General features: G+C 46.3%; 1 protein-coding gene and 1 pseudogene across 3 annotated transcripts in view; both read right to left on the bottom strand.

The window, feature by feature from the left end:
* Positions 1 to 1717, bottom strand: part of Mcph1 (microcephalin 1) — a 401136-nt gene extending 399419 nt beyond the window's left edge. For all 3 annotated transcript variants that reach the window (XM_031339204.1, XM_031339205.1, XM_031339206.1), the window contains exon 1: positions 1212 to 1717. In XM_031339204.1, coding sequence (XP_031195064.1) covers positions 1212 to 1257 — 46 coding nt within the window. In that variant the 5' untranslated portion in view covers positions 1258 to 1717. The remainder of the gene's footprint in view (positions 1 to 1211) is intronic.
* A 5723-nt stretch (positions 1718 to 7440) lies between these two features.
* On the bottom strand, positions 7441 to 9283 carry LOC116068989 (annotated as a pseudogene).
* Between the last annotated feature and the right edge of the window lie 3523 nt (positions 9284 to 12806).

Raw genomic sequence — 12806 nt, 5'->3', positions numbered from 1 at the left:
CATCATCACTGCTATTCTGGTAGTACTTTAGATCTTCCTCATCCAGGCTTAATTATCCTGGATTGTGCTTTCTGTAAAGAAACAGATATAGTCATCATTCTGGGCTTTCCGGCCCAGACTATCTTCCAACAACACGACTTTATGGTCATAGCATAGATAGTAGGTTAATCAGCTAATATAGTTAGCTCAGTTCTAATAAATTATTTATATGAAGTTGGGTATCTTAGCATATAGGGATTATAAAGTAGAGGCAAGAGGATCAAGAGTTCTAGGCCAAAGTCTGTGCTAGTGGTAGTGGTAGTGATAGTGGTGCACGCCTTTAATCCCAGCATTTGGGAGGCAGAGGCAGGCAGATTTGTGAGGCCAGCCTAGTTAGTAGTCTACCAACTAAGACAGAGTTTCCAGGCCTAGGAAAGCTAGGGCCACACAGAGAAACTTTGTTACACAAGCAAGCCCTCCCAAGCCCCCAAACCAAACCAGTCAAAGAGTGATATGCCAGCCTCAGCTACATAGCAAGTTGAAGGCGAACTTGTCTCTCTCTCTCTCTCTCTCTCTCTCTCCATATATATATATATATATATATATATATATATACACATATATATATACACACATATGTGTGTGTATATAAGATAACAAATATATAATATAATTAATATAATATATAAATATATAGTATATATTTATATTTGGAGTTCCCTCACCCAGGGTCCCGTGTTCTGGGCACGTGTTGTTGGCACGACCAAAATACGAAAATAGGAGAGCTCCACAAATGTCAGCACTACTCAGGTAGGGCCCTCAAGAGGCCATCACATTATTACCGAATTATGACTTTTCCTGATCCCACAACTGCCCAGGCCATAGAGGCGAGAGGCTCTCAGAAAGCTAAGAATAGGACCTGATCCTTCGGCCACCTCTCTGGGGCTCAGCACGCAGCGGGGTGTAGTGGAGGGATTGGGGAACACATAGGTGCCAAGGCAGGCACTCCGGGGGTCGCTGACGGTCACACGTGAATGTGTGTGGGGATCCTGAGTGAGGGGACCCCGAAAGTGAGGCTACCCTGAGTCTAGGATGTGTGAGGACCTCGGGGGTAAGGAGACCTGAGATATGATTGGACCTGGGATGCGAGCCGATCCCAGTGGTCCAGGAAAAACAATCAGGCACTGGGACCCTAGAACACAGCCCCCTCTCGACGGGGCGTGTCTCCTCACCTTTCAGAAAGGCGCCCGGATCGGGAGCGCCTCCCGAGGCCTCCATGACCCGACCAGAGGCTGCGGGTACCGGGCGTGCGCGGGCAGGAAGGCAGAGGGGTGCGCATGCGCAGGCCGTGCCCCGGGGTTCGGCGCGTCAGGCGTGGGGTGTGTGCAAGGTCTCCCTTTCCTCTCCGAGAGCTCCCGGCTCCGTGACAACCAAGTCCTCGATCCCTGACGGGCGGCCCGGAAGCCACTCCGGCGCCCTGGCTGGGGTCAGCCCGCCGCACCGCGGCTTCAGGCCGCTGCTCAGTGCCGCGGTCGCTTGTCCGGGCAGGGTCCGCGTCCTCGTCACGCAGCGCTCGCTGACTCCGGAGGAGAACCCACCCGCGGGCCCAGCCCCAGCCCCAGCCCCAGCCCCAGCCCCGCACCGTGGAGCGCGAGCCCGACTGCTGGAGCTTCTGCGGGCGCCCGCGTCTTCAAACTTCCCGCCGGCCAGCCTGCGAAGGGGCGAGTCAGGCACAGGCCCGCCTCCCCGCGCAAAGGCTGCCGGGAGGGGGAGGAGGCCGGAGACCCCTAGGCAGGCGCACCGGCCGGGGAGAGCCTGCTCTTCTGCAGATAACTGTCTCCTTTCGTCGTCTCAAGCACGGGGCGTTAAGAAACAAAACAAAACAAACAAAACCCCACCTTGTTTGGATAGACAGGTTGGTTTTGTTCTTATATTTATTTCTTACACGTGTGAGTACTTTGCCTGCGTGTAATGCATTTGCACCACGTGTGTGCCTGGTGCCCGTGGAGGTCATAAGAGGGTGTCAGCTCCTGGAGCCGAATTACACATATTTATGTGCCACCATGCGGGCCCTGGGGATCAAATCCCGGTCCTCGGCTAGAGCAAATGCCCTTAATTACTGAGCCATCCCTATAGACCCTAGTTGGATTTTTAGAGAGAGGGTCTTGTTTTCTAGCTCATAACAGTCAGCAGTTGTCCCGACTCAACCTTCAGTGCGGCTGGGGTTACAGGCTTGCCACCTCATCTAGCCCCGCACCATATTTGTTTTAAAAGATGTGCCAAATGTATGAATTGTTCCTTTAACCCATAATTCAATCTCCCCTTGTTTCGTTATGAAGACCATAATCCTTTCACAAGTTTAATAAAAACACAGCCCTAAAAATCAGAGAGACTCATAACCTAGAATTTGGGAGTATGCTTTGGAATTAGAGCGGACTTTTTGAAGTTTTTGTTGATCACTTCCCTACTTTGCTAGCCTTCGAAGGGCCTTGATCTTTACTGTCTCAATGTTTGCTTCTGTCAGAAGGTGGTATACAAAGGATTGGGAATAAGAAGCTAACCTTCATTACACAGGGAGTCTGTATATATATATTTTTAAAAAAGCCAAATTCCGAGTAATTAGCTGTTATTGAGAATTCATGAATTGAAGCAGCCTTCACTATACCAACTGTTACGACCATAAAAAGAGAAAGAGCTATTTAAGATATGTTTTATCTGGGTGTTGGGGAAGGGGGTGCCTCAGCGGGCTCATGGCGAGACACCCCTTCCCCCTGAGAGAACAAGACACATGACGAAGGTATAGCATAGAATAGAGCTTATTTAGGGCATGGGGAGGGGAGTTAAGAGAGTAGTAGTGGCAGAGAAAGGCAGAGAGAAGGAAAGAGTAGATAAGCAGAGGCTGGCCATGACCATGTGGACAGAGGGGGTAAAGGAACGGAGAGGAGGAGAAGCAAGGGGACAAGAGGCAAGAAGAGAGAGGCAAGAGAGAGGAGAGGGCACGCCCCTTTTATAGTGGGCCAGGCCTACCTGGCTGTTGTCTGTAGGGAGGAGCATTCCTGGCTGCTGCCAGGAACTGTGGGGTGGAATTTAGACAGAATACCCACACCAATAGTGTGGGAGATTTCACTAGGCAGTGCAAAGCGAAACTCAAGACAAATGGCTACTTGTGGCGCCTAATAGCATACCACAGTGTCTTCTGGCCTCCAGGCTTACTCTGTACCTGTGGCTCCTCTTAGTTCTTCTCAACCCATCCTACTCTAAACTTCTCCAGCTCTTGGGCTTCAGTTCCCCAAGCTTCTCATCCCTATATATAACCCACCATTTCAGCCAGGCACTTAGTCCTACAGAGCTCCCCCCCCCCATCTCTTTCATCTTTCTCCCCAGTGCCCACTCCTCTCATGGCCTGATCTTCTCTGCTGGCCAAGTTCAATATAGAACTTTCTCTTCCTGCTATGGACTTTTCCAGATGCCTCAGACTGAACTCTCCCTCCTATCTACAATAAACACCATCCCCTCAGCTGTACCTTGGAGTGCTCGTGCACTCACTTTATACAGGCAGTAAGAGCAGGACTTGGATTCCTAAGACAGGAACACAGAATCACAACCATGGCTCAACTTTGCTTTCAGACTTCTGTATTTGGCTAACTCCAAATAAGGAATCTCCTCTTACTGTTGGGACCTTTCTGGTTTCTTTAACCTTTCACTTAGATTATCTGGCACTTAGTATGACTGACTCCACTTTGGTTTGATCAGCTCTGCTGGACCTGGTATGCAACCTTAGTCCAAAGCAAGGGCCTCCCAGAGTCTTTGTTGAATCACTTCTAATAGGTTTTCTCTGCTGGAAAAAATAAGCCAATTTGAGCCAAATTAAGAAAAAATTTTTCAGGTTTATTTGGGAATGAGCTCCTAGGAAAGTTCACCAGGCTCAAGCCAAGGCAAGAAAATGTCAAGGACAGACTATGGTTGTAGGTGAAGGAAATGACATGTTTGCTTTATGCTTATGTCCTGGTATGGTCATCTAGGGGAAGAAGGGGCTTGGGTGGCTGGTGACTTCAGGTGAGGTGGGGGATTGGGACAGCTGTCAGGAATGTGGGGCTAGGCTTTTGGCACCATTTTCTATTCTGAGGCTTTCCGAGTGGTCAGGTGTTGGAGAGGAAGAGAGAAATGGGATTTATGGGACAATGTCAGGGAGAGGAGAGAGCCAGGGACTCCAATCAAACAATTTCTCCCTCTGTGAGCAGTCTTTTCCCCAGACAACATGAGTTTCACACCCAGCGCCATTTGAAAGGTTTGCCATCTCATCCTCAATAACTCTTGGTAAGTCTGAGCCAACAAGAAAGAATGCTGGCCTAGTTGGCTAGCCCATATGGGTGAACTTGTAATCACATTTGAAAAATGGGCTTTTCGTCAACTAAAAAATTGCAATATATAGAATAGATCAGAGAGGATGAAGGAAGTGTGGCAGACATTGTGGATCTCCATGAATGGCTTATGAGGATTTTCCCCTATTTATGTGTTTTTTCTATAAGCCTGAAATTTGTTTAAAAAGGAAAGGTTGAGAGTAACCTGCCAGAAAGAAAATAGTGGCTAAATTTAGCTGATTATGACCCTAATCTCTCCCACAGAGGTTGGAACCAGTTGGATATTCTTCCATATTTATGTATACATCAGTAGCTTGTCTTGATGCTCTGACAGACATATCAGACAAAAGCAACTTAAGGAAGGAGGAGTTTATTTTGGCTCACAGTTAAGGGTACAGTCCATTTGGTCATGGATGCCATGGTGGCAAGCATGTGAGGATGCTGGTCTTGGTCACACCGCATCATAGGAGGAAGGAGAGAGAGAGAGGGAGAGAGAGAGAGAGAGGGAGAGAGATGGATGTTCAGCTCTATTTCTCCTCTCTTTCAAATTGGCATCCTAGCCTATGGCCTGAAGCTGTCCATATTTAGGGCTAATCCCCACACCTTATAATCTAGATAATTCTTCACAGAAACACCCAGAGATTTGTTTCAACAGTGGCTCCAAACCTTAGCAGATTGGTAAGATTAACCATCAGAGGTCTGGGGATATTCAAGCAAGAATCAAATGGATCAGTCAATGTATTCATTCAGTCTCTTAGTCTGACAAGGGCTGCAGTAATAAACTGTGGCTTGTAAACAGTAGAAATTTATCTCTCAGATTCTACAGGTTGGAAGTCCAAGGACAGGCCCCTACAGACTGGATGTCTGGGCTAGCTTGGTCTCTGTTTCATAGAGATGACACGTGGTAACACTAGCCAGGAGATCTGTTGCCCTCTACTGGATTCCATCAGCGCTGCATTGGCACGGGCACATGCTCTCACAAAGGCATATCATACAATCAAAAACAAGCAAACAAACAAAACAAAACAAACACATGAAATAACAACTCCTAAAAGCACTACTTCTATTTATGAGGCCTCTACTCCCAGAGCCAAGTCACCTCCCAGGGTCCCCACTCACCTAAGGCCAAGTCACCTCCCAGGGTCCCCACTCACCTGAGGCCAAATCATCTCCCAGGGTCCCCACTCACCTGAGGCCATGGCCTGGAGGGCTGGGATTCTTTTCTTTTTCTCCTTTCTTTCTTTTTAATGTTTTTTGCTGCCCTACACAGTGAGGGGTGGGTATTTTAACCTTGAAGTTTGCAACGTTTAAAAACTACGTGTTTGCTCTTTCTGAGAGCCAGGGGGCTGGGGCCATGGGATACTGACTCTTGGGTTAATCAAAGGGGACCTGGGTTAATGACTGAATTGGTATGTAAATAAAAGACTGGGCTTTTCATTTGCAAGAGATGAGCTATCCAGAGAGTTTTTGGAATTGCCAGAGAGAGCGAGAGAGCTATCTGGAGAGAGAGCTATCTGGAAAGCTGTCTGGAGCAGAATGTAGGCCATCGGCTTGTAACCCACAGTCTGACTTCCAGTTGTTCCTTTTCGTCACTTCCAGACACCCCTTCCTCAGAACCTGTCTCCAAGCTGAGGCTGGTTCTTGGCAGATCCAGAGGTCTCGTGATATAGCTCTAGCTGGACTGAAATTTGCTGAGTAGATCAGGTAGGCCTTGAAGTCACAGAGATCCACCTGCCTTTGCCTCCAGAGTTCCAGGATTAAAGGCTTGCGCGAGGCACACCTGGCAACGAAGGGAAGTGGGATATGATATCCTACACCTATATCCTAGGGTTTGGGAGATAGAGATGGGAAGATCAGGAGTTCAAGGTTCTCTCAGATACACAGTGAGATGTGGCAAGCCTGGGCTAGAGAAAAATCCTGTCTCATAAAGCCAAACTAAAACAAAACACATGTGCAATGCATATATAACAAGGTGGGGAAAGACTTAGGGAAAAGGTTATTTAAAAAAAAAAACAAAAAACAGATGGCCGGGCGGTGGTGGTGCACGCCTTTAATCCCAGCACTTGGGAGGCAGAGACAGGCGGATTTCTGAGTTGGAGGCCAGCCTGGTCTACAGAGTGAGTTCCAGGACAGCCAGGGCTACTCAGAGAAACCTTGTCTCGAAAAATCAAAAAACAAAACAAAAAAAAAAAACCAAAAACCAAAAAAAAAAAAAAAAACCAGATGATATGTTCAGAGTGTATTAAATTTGCAGAAATATTAAGCAGAAAGGACAGAACTATATGTTGTCCATAGTCTTCACCTGGCATTAGTGTGGTAGGAGGCATTACTAAGGAACCAAGTGTAAACAAAGCATTTTTCTTTTTGAGTTTTTGAATTTTTATTTTTTTTAAGACAGTGTCTCATGTAGTCCAGGGTGGCAGAAAACTCACTATATAGATGAGGCTGGCCTTGAACTTCTGAAGCTCCTCCTGACTAATGAGACAATACTGAGGCAGATCACAGGTGTGGCTTACCATGCCCAGCTTGCAACTATCTTTTTTTCTTCTTCCTTTTCCTTCTCTATTGAACAATTTCCCTTCTCTTTCTACCTCCAAACCCCTCTGCCCCTCTCTAAAAGCCAGTGGGGGAGGGGCTGCTAAACTGCACGCCCAGCTCTGTTTTTATAGGTAGGAGCTAAGGATCACACATTTAAATGGCATGAGAGAAAAAGTTATGAGGAAAGCCACAGCTGCAATGAGGGAGCTGTCAGCCATTAATAAGGTCACAAACACAAACAAACCCCAAGTTAAAGATAAAGCTGGTTCTCTGAGGGAGGAAGCAAGGCTTTCTCACCGGTCACACCACAGCAAGAATGATTCGGCCAGAGTCAAGGCAGACACTGGGGAATCACATATACTGTACAGTATGCTAAATACCTTTAACACGGTTCATAACGGAAACAGAGAAACAATTCTCTCAGATCACAGGTAATTAGGCTGCATAAATAATTTAGTTATTCCACCTTTATGTATGAAGTTTACTTCTTTTAAAAAAGAAACCAGTTTTCAAAAACTGCTTCAAAATCTGTCTCTGGTTACAAGGTCTCCAGTTCTCTCCCTCATAAGCAGCTGCCCGCTTTCAGAGCGTTCTCAGGCTGCACAGGCTGCACGAGGATATAGATGCGGTTCCAGAGCCCATTCAGCTTGTCTGGTTCCATGTGGTTGTGTAATAACCGGCATGGGTAACCCCATTCTCGAAGAACCAAAAAGAGACCGCTGCAAAAGCATGAGGTTAATTTATTAATTGAAGCTGGTATACCAGGGTCGTCTCTGTTATGGTGACAGGAGAGAGACCAAGAGGAAACAAGGCTCTAAGCTTTTATACCATTTCAGAACAGAGTTTTACAACTTACAAAGTTACAATTTCAAACATGGGTAGTTACACTTTGTCTTGTTCATTGTTCTTTAGTTTCTATTGATCTTTCCTCCCTGTTAGGATAAGACACCTGTGACTCTCAGGAGGGGTGGGGGAGATCCTCTCTCCCTGGGAATGTCTCTTGAAAACTTGCATTCCTTGAGGATGGATGTTTGCTCGGTAAACTCTTCTAAAAACCCCCTTTGTCTTAAGGATAAGTGGACTTCCTTGCTGTCTGGTATCTTTATGGGGTATCTCCGTTTGGCTCAATTTCTACAGTTGTAGGAGCTGGCCATGTCAGAGCTGGTGAACTTGACTTTAAGGAAATCCCTCACTTTCTCTTCAGCTTCCTTTAGGCCTAGACCGGCTTCCAGCGTCTTCTCCTCCAACAGTGCAGTCAGGACGAGGGCTACATCTTTGAAGGCTGCATTCTCATGGTCACAGTATTTATAGAAGATCAAGATTGAGCCATCGGGCAGGGATTCCAAGTGGTGTACCACAGCTGCATTCTGGCCATTTCTAAATCCATCAGTCAGCTCCTGATCAACTTCCTGCTTGACAGGTCACTGTCCTGAGCAGCTTTCCCTGCCCGGTCAATCCGGATGGCGCAGACACTACGGAAGGAAGAGTAGGTCACTCAGACATCTGAGCGCTTCTGCAGCGTCTTGGGCTGTAGTGAGCAACAGGATGGCAGGCTGGGGCCGAGGGAGGGAGCTATTCAGATGTTTTTCTAGGAATGTTGTGCCTCTCTTCCACAGTTTCTCATTTTGACTCTGGTACTTAGACTGGAGTTGTTTCATCTGGTTCTGGAATTCTTGAACAGCAATGGTTTCTACTGCAGGAGTATGAAAGAACCAAAATATTCCCACGTCAAGGGCGGCAACAAGGCCCAGCAGCCACCACTTTATCTTGACAGGAGATTGATTCGGGGATTGTACCGCTGCTTGTTGCCTGGAGGTTGATGGAGACTGGTTTCCAAAGTTGGATTTCTGAATGTTGCTATAAGCCACTCTACGCCTCGTTCTTACAGCTTGGTCAACCCACTTCTGAGGGCTTTTCTGATACCCTGAGGTCAGCAGTAGATGCTGATTCACATGAGCTAGGAAGTCCCGACTGTGTGGTAACCCCCACTGTGACTCTGGATATCTGAGTTCGAGGCCAGCCTGGTCTACAGAGTGAGTTCCAGGACAGCCAAAGCGACACAGAGAAATCCTGTCTCGAATAAAGAAAAAAAAAATTGACCTGTTGGACAATGGTAGCTTCTCTTTCATTCATTTTAGTATTTCCATTTGTTTGGTATGTTGAATCGGGTCTTGGGCTTCCTAACGGGGGTCTGCATAAGTTACTATAGGTCTTCACTCATCACTGAAGTCTCTGGTGTCCTAGCAGTTTTCTTTGAGGCTGTCTGGCTTGTAACAGGTTGGGAGAGGTTCATCCTCTCCGCGGTCCTCACTGCAGGATGAAGAGTCAGAACCCGTGGCCGGAGACAGCAGCTGCTACTGCTGCTGTGGAGGCTGCTCAAGACCAGTGCACCTCTGGATCTTCATCTCTTCGGATTCCTGGGGTCCCCGCTGCCTCCATCGTCGAGACCGAAGATTGTAAGCGCTTTCTCCCACTTCCTCTTTTGTAGAATCTGGCCGGAACTTTTCTGGCGAGGGTTCATCTTACGCCCCACTCCCCCGCCCCCCCCCCACCAGACCTTTCTTTGGCCACCCGGAGCTCGAAGTCCCGGTACACTTCTGCCAGCTCTTCTGAAAACCTCCAACAAAGCGTTATAAACTGCATGGCTCATATTTGATTCACATTTTCTGCCGTACATTGAGTCAGTATTGACATATATCCAATAAAATAAAAACCCCAGAAGAAACAAAAGCTATTAACATGAATGGATGCAAGTGTATCTGACTTTGCATTAACATGTCCTAATCTATTTTTGTTTTGTAATTGCATTTACAATATTTTTAAATAAAATAACATCATCTAAAGAAAGAATCCAGTGAAAACTAAACTGGAACAACTCTGCTTCTTTTTTTACTCTCTGCAGACAAAAGATGAAAGTCATTTTTTCTTACTAACACTCACCCACAATCAAAGGATGTACAGGAGAAAGCCCTTTAAACACACTGGGGCTGAGAGAAAGCTGAAAATATTGACTTTTGTGAGGCACACGCATGGGCTCAGCAGGAGGCTAGCTTTCAGAGATTTCTCCTTAAGAACCAGACAGCATTTGGGCAGCAGATGGGAGTCAGCAGCAGTCAAGTCTCCAAGAAGTCCTGACAAACAAGTCAGATAAAGGGTCCGCTCCTTCAGAGGGAGAACTCTGGCTCCCTACAGACTGAAGCTCCCCCAGAAGCCTGCATTCTTAACAGTGTGGCTCAGACACTGAAGGCAGCAGGGCATGGATCTGGGTTTCTAGAAGCTCCTGAATGTCAAATTTAGAGCCAGTACCAACCATGCAAGTGTACTTTCCCTGTCATTCTTTCTATGAAACAAAACAGACCAGAAGAGAAAGGAAGGAAGGGTGGAGGAAGGGGAGAGACATGACAAACATTAAATCTAATAGAAAACTTTCATACCACAAATGCTGCATATGCTCTGCTAATCTGACAAATAATAAAAGCAGAACACCATTCTCTTAAATTAAAAAATTACAGATTTTATTGGGGTTAGTGAGATGGCTCAGCTACACAAGCCTGCCGCCTGACTTTGGTCCCCAGAGTCCATATGAAGGGAGAGAGAGAGAGAAAGAGAGAGAGAGAGAGCTCTGACACCTAAGAAGTTGCCTTCGGTCCTTCACAAAGCATTCTGTGGCATCCTCCAATCTCTCCACCCCTCTCTCAAACACACTACATAAATTAAAAACAAAATATTACATATTTTATGTTGTAAATGATATTATTTCATGATATTGAATAAGAAAAATGTGCTTGTGCTCACCCAGACCAAAGTATTTTGAAACTGTAGCAAATGAATTGAGGTAAGTGACTAGCTCAAAGGTGATTTTTAAAATCAGAGGGTAAAGACAACAAAAGAAAACAAATATAACAGACCGGAGAGCTCACAGGAACAAAAATAATGAATTGTTTTAGTTTTATGCCTTGATTTTAATGTGCGAGCAGAGAACTTAAGCCATAGTGTTCTGTTTTTTTTTTTTAAGATTTATTTATTTTATATATGTGAGTACACACAGGTTTTTTTGTTTGTTTTTGTTTTTTTGAGACAGGGTTTCTCTATGTAGCCCTGGCTGTCCTGGAACTCACTCTGTAGACCAGGCTGGCCTTGAACTCAAAAAGCCATCTGCCACTGCCTCCCAAGTGCTGGGATTAAAGGCATGCACTACCACTACCTGGCTTGTTGCAGTCTTCAGACACACCAAAAGAGGGCATCATATCCCATTACAAATGATTTTGAGCCACCATGTGGTTGCTGGGAATTGAACTCAAGACCTCTGGAAGAGCAGTCAGATGCTCTTAACTGCTGAGCCATCTCTCCAGCTCCAGTAGTGTTCTTTATTAAATTAAAAAAAAAAATATGTGTATGAGTATTTTGCCTATGTGTGTGTGTGTGTGTGTGTGTGTGTGTGTGTGTATAAAACCTTGACTAGCCATATCTCTGAAAAGTTAAGCAATATGTAGCCCATAAATAATCTCTATTCCTGGTCAGTGCTAAGTGAAATCCAATTAGAAAACCTTCAGTTATGCGCCTTGTGTCTACCGAACAGATAAAAAGCTATACGGCAGATTGCCAGGGAATTGGTTTTACTGAAAGTTCTAGCTTTTCTACAAACATTTGTGCCTACTGAGGTAGTAAGGATATGAGGAGGAAGTAGCGAGATTGCCCCCTCAGAGGGGCAGCATTTTCCCCCCCTGAAGTAGGCAGAACCCTGGGTGCTTGAGTCCTAGACAGTTAACAACCACTAAAGCCACCACGGGCAAGGGCTTCCGGATCCCAGGGAAGGAGCAAGGTGCGTTAGAAAGGAATGTATTACAGGTTTACAGGTGAGAGTTTAAGAGATCGGAAGCCTGGGGTCCCTGCAGAGCAGGAGTGGCCCAGGAGATGGGTTGCTATTAGCTGCTAGTTACAAGAGCTTCTTGTATGCGTGGAGAGGTGAGCTGAGCAGTCCAGTTGGCCTCCACATGTGCCTTTGGGGTCACAACCTCATACCTTCGTGCTGGTGTGCTCTAGCTGTGAAAGAAGATAACAAGAAGCCATACCGGGAACCAGCCCCCGACTCCAAACACTTTTGGCATTTCTAGCCGCTGTCCAGGGACAAGAATCACAACTGCTCATTTTCAAGGTTTCTGGACCTGAAACGGCCGGCCAGTTTCTCCCTCAGATTCTCAGCTGTTATCGCTTATGCCTGTTTCTCTCCTCGTTGCCTTGTGCCCCTGATATATTCCCCCTCTTCTCTTGATCCCAGCGATGTTTGTTTTACTTCCTACTTCCTGGGGCCCAGGCACACCAGCGAGACCTGCAGATTCAGCAGAGTACCAAATGAGGTCCCTCGTGGAGAAGAGAGGAATTCATGATTATAAAGTAGGGTTGTTCCTAACAATTCTCAGAGGCCTACAGAAGTTACAGAAGTCTGCACTCATAGGCTGACTCAAAGCTAAATCACCTCAAATCTTTCCCTGAAGCTTGGGTAAACATATCCATTGTGGGAAAATGAGCACGGTGCCCTGGAACCAGAAACAAAGCAATCCTGGGGGCATAGTTACTTATCCGTGGTGTGACTGAAAATGTTCAATGATCCCATGCCGGGGGTCCTGTGCTTGGCTTGGCCTCTGAAGACAAGGGTGTATCCAACCACTCCATCATTCAGGAGAGGCTGCTGCTGGCCGCTACTGTAGGATCCCTGGCCCATATTTGTTAATTCCTGCTTCAGCAGGAACTGTGAGAGAGACTGCATCCCAGACCTTTGAGTATAGATGCCTAGATCATAGTTGCTGATAATTATGTTAATAATATCCTTGAGTATCTACAGGAGTAACTTTATTATTCAGTACTGTGAACTGAAAGAAGACTAAACAAATACTCTGCAACTGAGCTACCACTTTAAATATATACATA

Source organism: Mastomys coucha, unplaced genomic scaffold, assembly GCF_008632895.1.
Source record: "Mastomys coucha isolate ucsf_1 unplaced genomic scaffold, UCSF_Mcou_1 pScaffold22, whole genome shotgun sequence".
Lineage (NCBI taxonomy): Eukaryota > Metazoa > Chordata > Mammalia > Rodentia > Muridae > Mastomys > Mastomys coucha.
This window is presented reverse-complemented; position numbering and strand designations above follow the sequence as displayed.